At 49.8% G+C, this 6,000-nt stretch overlaps 1 protein-coding gene across 12 annotated transcripts in view; it reads left to right on the plus strand.

Moving 5' to 3' along the window:
- LOC126577988 (transient receptor potential cation channel trpm) overlaps window positions 1–6,000 on the plus strand; it is a 55,543-nt gene that overhangs the window by 38,673 nt on the left and 10,870 nt on the right. For all 12 annotated transcript variants that reach the window (XM_050240114.1, XM_050240119.1, XM_050240112.1 and 9 more), the window contains 4 exons: window positions 103–243; window positions 342–414; window positions 1,596–1,755; window positions 1,867–2,003. In XM_050240114.1, the coding sequence (XP_050096071.1) occupies window positions 103–243; window positions 342–414; window positions 1,596–1,755; window positions 1,867–2,003 (511 nt within the window). The remainder of the gene's footprint in view (window positions 1–102; window positions 244–341; window positions 415–1,595; window positions 1,756–1,866; window positions 2,004–6,000) is intronic.

Below are 6,000 nucleotides of genomic sequence, written 5' to 3' on the forward strand. Positions count from 1 at the left end.
CGCTACGTGGTGTTGTTTGCTTGTTACCATACGAAAGTTCTGTTTATTCCACGACCTGCCACGCCTGCTAATGATCATTCTGTCGGCCTTGCGTCTTCACAGTATGTCCGCCTTTCGTACGATACTCGGCCGGAGCTGCTGGTGCAACTGTTCACGCGTGAATGGAACCTCGAGCTACCGAAGCTGCTCATCACGGTGCAAGGTGGCAAGGCGAACTTCGAACTGCAGCCCAAGTTGAAAAAGGTAAGCCGAACCGCTGACAAGACGCTGGTAACGCGATGCGCAAGATATTGACAAAAGCTTCTCTCTCTCTCTCTCTGTCTCTCTCTGCGTTTCTCTAGGTGCTTCGGAAGGGTCTTCTGAAGGCGGCCAAAACGACGGGCGCATGGATATTTACTGGCGGTACCAACACGGGTGAGTTCCGGAGTAGAACGGAGGGAAGGGCGGAAATAGCGTTACTTTGAGGGCGAGCGGCGTTCCATCAGTCAGTCGTCCGGTCTTTCGTTCGCTTTGTTCTAGCCGCGACCAACGTTCTAGCGCCTTTCTTCCGTTTCCCACTTTCTTTTTGTTTGACCAAAATGTCATTTTTCTGGACACCCCGGTGTGGTGGATGATCAATGAACCCAAACCCATTTTCCGGCCAATTTTCGTAGCGTAATTTGATACCGCACGGGGTCACACGCCTTCTGTTGCTCCTCCCACTCCTACTATTCGCCGTTGGTGCCACGCAGAAGGTTTTGGCAACCGTTGGACTCTTTTTCGGTCACTCAGAACCCACTTAGCGACTGCTGTTTGGCCAGCAGGCCCCGGCATATTGACAAAATAACAGGGAAGCGGTGGTAGCTTCATTCAATCACGCCCATCCATCCGTCATCCGACGTGGAATGATTGACGTCGTCCTAAAAGTAATCTTCGAGAGGGAGAGAGGGAGAGAGAGAGAGAGAGAGAGAGAGAGAGAGACCGGTGCTGGTGGACATTTTTCATAAAAATTCGTTCAAAGCTGGATCAAAATCCGAACCCACCGTCGAGAACGGTCGAGTAGCAGCTTGCGCGGAACGCGCAATGGAACTCGATTTTGTCCAGATTGGCCAACTCGTCGTTCGTTTGGATGCCGTGGTGTTGATGTAATCTCATTATGTCGTCACCATCGCCGTATCCGTCGTTGTCGCCGCCGAGTGGCAAATCTGCGCCAAAACTAATAAACGAGCCGCATAACCGCAGCTGTGAAAATGCCGCTGAAATTCGTTAATGACATTACCTGGAGCCACCGCACTCTCATCTTCGCCTCGCGCGAAATGTAGAGTCGGTCGGTGGTTTTAGTCTCTTGATCTGCTCCCGAACGCTTGACGGTGGTTTTGCTAATGCATTAGGGAATAATTCGCTCGCTCGAGTGTATTAAACAACCTGGGTACCTTTTCCCCCCGCTAAATTCCTTAATTCGTGGCTGCCAGAACCGCATCCCGTTGATCCCACGCATGAACACTGCCAGCATATTGATGAGATGATCCATCAGGAAGAAGCTGACACTAGAATGAAGTCAAGCCTACTACTACTACTACTGCTACTGCTAATAACTACTCTTACTTTACTTGCAGGCGTCACGAAGCAGGTTGGTGATGCGCTGCTGCTGGAGGGCCAACAACGGTCGGGGCGCGTCGTGAGCATCGGTATCGCGCCGTGGGGCATCGTTGAGCGTAACCACGAACTACTCGGGCACAATCGGGACGTTCCGTGCCACAGCATCAGTTCGCCAAGGTAACGAAGGTCCCGGCCAAACGATCGCGTGCTTATGTAAATCGCTGTCTCACACCTCTCGACTCTCACTCTCTCTCTCTCTCTCTCTCTCTCCGTCGGTCCCGTTTACAGATCCAAGCTGGCGGTGCTGAACAACAGGCACGCTTACTTTCTGCTCGTTGACGACGGATCGCAGGGACGCTACGGTGCGGAGCTGATCCTTCGGCGGAAGCTAGAGAAATACATATCGAATCAGAAACTGCAACCCTGTAAGTAGTGTAGTGTCGTTGCCGCCGAGTGGCGCCTCTGTGTGTGAAGCAGAAACTCCGACTCCGTTATCCTTTTTATTGCCACCCATTTCTGGGCATCACGGGAAGCCTCGTTTGTTGGTGGGAAAGGGGGTCTCTACCAGTTCGAGCTCTACCTGCACGCGGTAAGCACCGTTTACCGCTGGCCGGGTCTGTGTGCGGTTTACTGGAGATCCGTTACAGGAGCTGAGGGGGTCGTTTCGCACGGAAACAGACTATCGCCACGGGTGTGGTGTGTGAGACAGAATCTCTCTGAGACAGAGAGGACGAGAGAGAGAGAGATTGGGGATGGACAAAATCATACTTTATGAGCGTATCATTATCGCGGCCAATTTTTCATAGGCCGGCTCAGTAAAGCGGCTTAAACCGTAACCGCCACCGCCGTTGGGTGAAGAATCCGTGGAGCTTTGGCACTGCTTGCCACCACCTCTTTTGCCACCACTTCCCCCACTAAGATGGGTGAACGTTCTTTAATAAATGGTAATCATATTCATCGCGATCAATTTTCATTCGCTTCCCATACCACGGTCCTACGGATCGCTTCGCTGGTAGCGAAACCTTGGAAGCGCGATGATAATGCGCTTGGTATGTCGCGCGTACATCGAATCGTTGGGTCGAAAGGATGAGCAAAGGTCGGGTGTTGCGCGTTGAGGCGAAGAAAGCAATCGTTCCCATGCTGCCATCGTAACGGTTAATGTAGTCCTCGCTTCCGTTTTTATGCTGCCACGCTAGTTGCGTTAACCTTCACGTATCGCAATTCTCGGGGCCACTGGGATTGACGGGTGTGGTGTGGTGTGTATGTAGGTGGAAATATCGTTTTATGGTAATGGCGTACCAGGACCGTAGAAATAGCATTCGCACTGAATGAGAATATGTTCCCGGTAAATGGAACTAACGAGTTACAAATAATCTAGTGCAGACCAAGGCAGTATATGTGTGCTGTGGCAGTCAATATGCACTACTTTTTTTCCCATAATGCTGTTGAGGTTCTTGCATATGTTGCGCCAGGATAGCCCACGTGGTGTTTTCAACTGGGAAATCGAATGCTTGTATGCGCGCGATGCTGTCTTTTGCGTCACGGAAAGGTCTAGCTGGATTGCCCCAAGAATGAATAATTTAAGTAGATTGATTTGGAAATTCATGCACATACATTTAAATGGTGATGCGTAAGTTCGGGAACGCCAACGAAAAGTCAACAAATTAAACCACTCATCCCAATGATTGTCGCATATTTGATTATGGAAAACTCAATATCGACTTGGTATTGCGCCATCCTTTCAAAGGACTTTTATCTTCGCGACTCAATCGAGGTCCTTGGGCATTCGCTGTCGGTAGGGAATGAGCTACTAACCTTTCGCCCTCTCTCTTTATTAACTGTTACTCTCCCTAGACAAGATGCTGTCATCGTTAATGAATTTTCACTACAAAGGTAACTAGCTAACACAAGCAATCACTCCGGCCATTATCATCTGTAGGAGCTTTACTCAACCGTTTAGTTCGTGATGCCCGATGTTGGCGCTACACCGCCGTCTTCCTCTCTATCTTTCACTGTCCCCCTCTCTCTCTCTCTGTCTCCCTTTCTTTCTAACTCTCTGTTGTACTTCTGTGAATATGTTCAATGTAGTGAGGCTGGGGATGAATGGTACGACCGAATGGTCTAGTATATAGCGTAAGTGTAAAGTCAACAGTAACGTGCATGCCTCTTTACCCTCTACCTTCGGCCTTTTGCCGATTGCCTTCGCATTCTCAAGACTATGATTGGCTTTTTGATGGAACTTTTTATCATTTTCTTCAGTTTGTTGGCACGATTCGAAGAGGATCGGATCGAGGTAGAAGCAAGCGGCCAGTGGCGTCGCACTGCTCGTCGTTCTGATAACATTACACATTCCAAGGCTTCCAGGCGTGAAACCATCGGTCACGGTCTGATGACACATACTCACGGGAGACGGTGCGTAAGCTAAAGCGACGATGAATTGTAAAAGCACCGTCGCAGTGGACAATGGAAGGATAGCGTCACGAGCGAGAGAATGGCCAGGGCCCGGAATCTTCACCCGGCTGAAAACGTCCATAAAACACGACACTAAAAGCACCTGTTGCCAGCTCGTAGCTTCGTTAGAAGATGAATTTATTATTTTGCCACCTTCCCCCCACCATCCAACCCCGCCGGTTATCCCTCACCGATGACTGAATTCCTTTTCTCCAACGTTCCACGAATAACGGGATAAAGAATCTCCGTTGCTCAGCAGCGAGCGAGCAGCAGTCGTCGTGATGGAGGATGGTTCCGAGATGAATCCTACAGTGGCGGCCATTTTCTGGCCTCTGGGAACGCTATCCTTACGGACGAACGTCCTCGGTAAAGCTGGTGCAGTGAACAATTTACTTTAACGATACACCAATTACGAGAAGGTAGCTTATTGGAGGGCGAAGGCAAAAGGTTGAAGAGGACTCCGGATCTCCTACGTGCTTCCCCCTGTTCGTTCCGTTCGATCGAATGAAGGTGGCCATTGTGGGAGGAAATTCATTAACCTTTCGGTACCTCTCGCTCTCCATTTTGCTCCTTGCTCCTTCCACTACAGGATTGCTCTGTTGTTTTCTGTTTAGTTGTTTTTCTGTTTTGTTCGTAGATTACCTTCGAGCGTACCAAGGCATGTAGGATGCTATCGCTGGGAATCATAATCCTGTTTAGGATTAAACACTTTTCGCTCTACCATCGCCGGATACTACAAGTCGTGTTTGAGTGTGTCTGTATGGTTAGGGTTTTTGCGGAAGGTTAATTTTAAAACGTTGACCTAATGATGTTATTACTGTAGCAAACGATGGCTTCCTGGGAGGTTGTGCTGTGTGACGTGTTACAACGCTCTCATGTTGCGGTGTGTTGCTTACTTAGAGGGTGGAAGTAAGTGAATGTCTATCTTCATCCTAGATCAACCTGATACGGCATAGCTGCCCTCTCTTGATTCACCAACAAAGGCACGTTGGCCGGCAAAGGGTTCGCTGGACAGGAAATTGAATGATTGGAAATGCTCCCAGATCAAACGTATGTCTTTGGTGCACATCGCTGAGGCCCAGAATCCATGCATCCCCCACTCATACCCTCATGATTCTCCTACTTCCCTCACAGTTCCATTGTTTCGTCCCGACCAATTACGAGGGATAGATTGCTATCCGGTAATGATAGGTTAATTGGATAAACCGGAACCCGGTACGGCGGGGGGTTGAAGGGAACGTGACGATAAAGATCGTCCAGCTTGAGGCCCACTTAGGGATCCCTGCAGACCACCGTGGCCGTGTGCCTGTTTCGGTTAGCAACTACCACCCCCGAGAGATTGATTGAAGCTTTCCGTCAGTGCAGGGTTTGCAGCGAAACAATCGAGCAGCTGCCCGTTAAGCTCAACTCTGGCCGCCTGAGTGGTCGTGCCCTCTGGTGCAGCATCTGTTGTTTGCTGCTTCGTAGCCGCGCTCGGTAACGATGGTCAGCAGCGTTTGAGCCCAAGCCGACGACTCCCACTCTTTCTGCGTTGGAAAAATATGATTCCTAGACGTTGCTATGCCCTCTCGATTAGCTCCATGTGGGTGATTAATTAAGTTAGCTGGTCATAGAGCTGGGATAACAGCTTTTCGCGCCGTGATGATAACGGGGAGCGCGATGCCGAGCTCGATATCGGTGCTGCCCACGCGCCCCTGCTCTCCAGTGCGCTCATTTACTTCATTAGGGAAGATTGTAACGAACCCGAATCGGTGTAATTGTATCCAGCACCCTGGGGCCAGTGTAGGAGGAGAGCAGCTCCATCATTATATGGCCGAGCGTTGCGCAAGTGTACAATTAGTGATAAATCCGAAATTACGCCTCGTGTTCGGCCCTGTTGATATTGTTTTCCTTATTATTTTTTCTCATTATTTATCCTACTGCTGATGTTGTTGGCAGGTTTCTAGCAGAAGTTTGCTTGCTCATACTAGC

Source organism: Anopheles aquasalis, chromosome 3 (genome assembly GCF_943734665.1).
Source record: "Anopheles aquasalis chromosome 3, idAnoAquaMG_Q_19, whole genome shotgun sequence".
Classification (NCBI taxonomy): Eukaryota; Metazoa; Arthropoda; class Insecta; order Diptera; family Culicidae; genus Anopheles; species Anopheles aquasalis.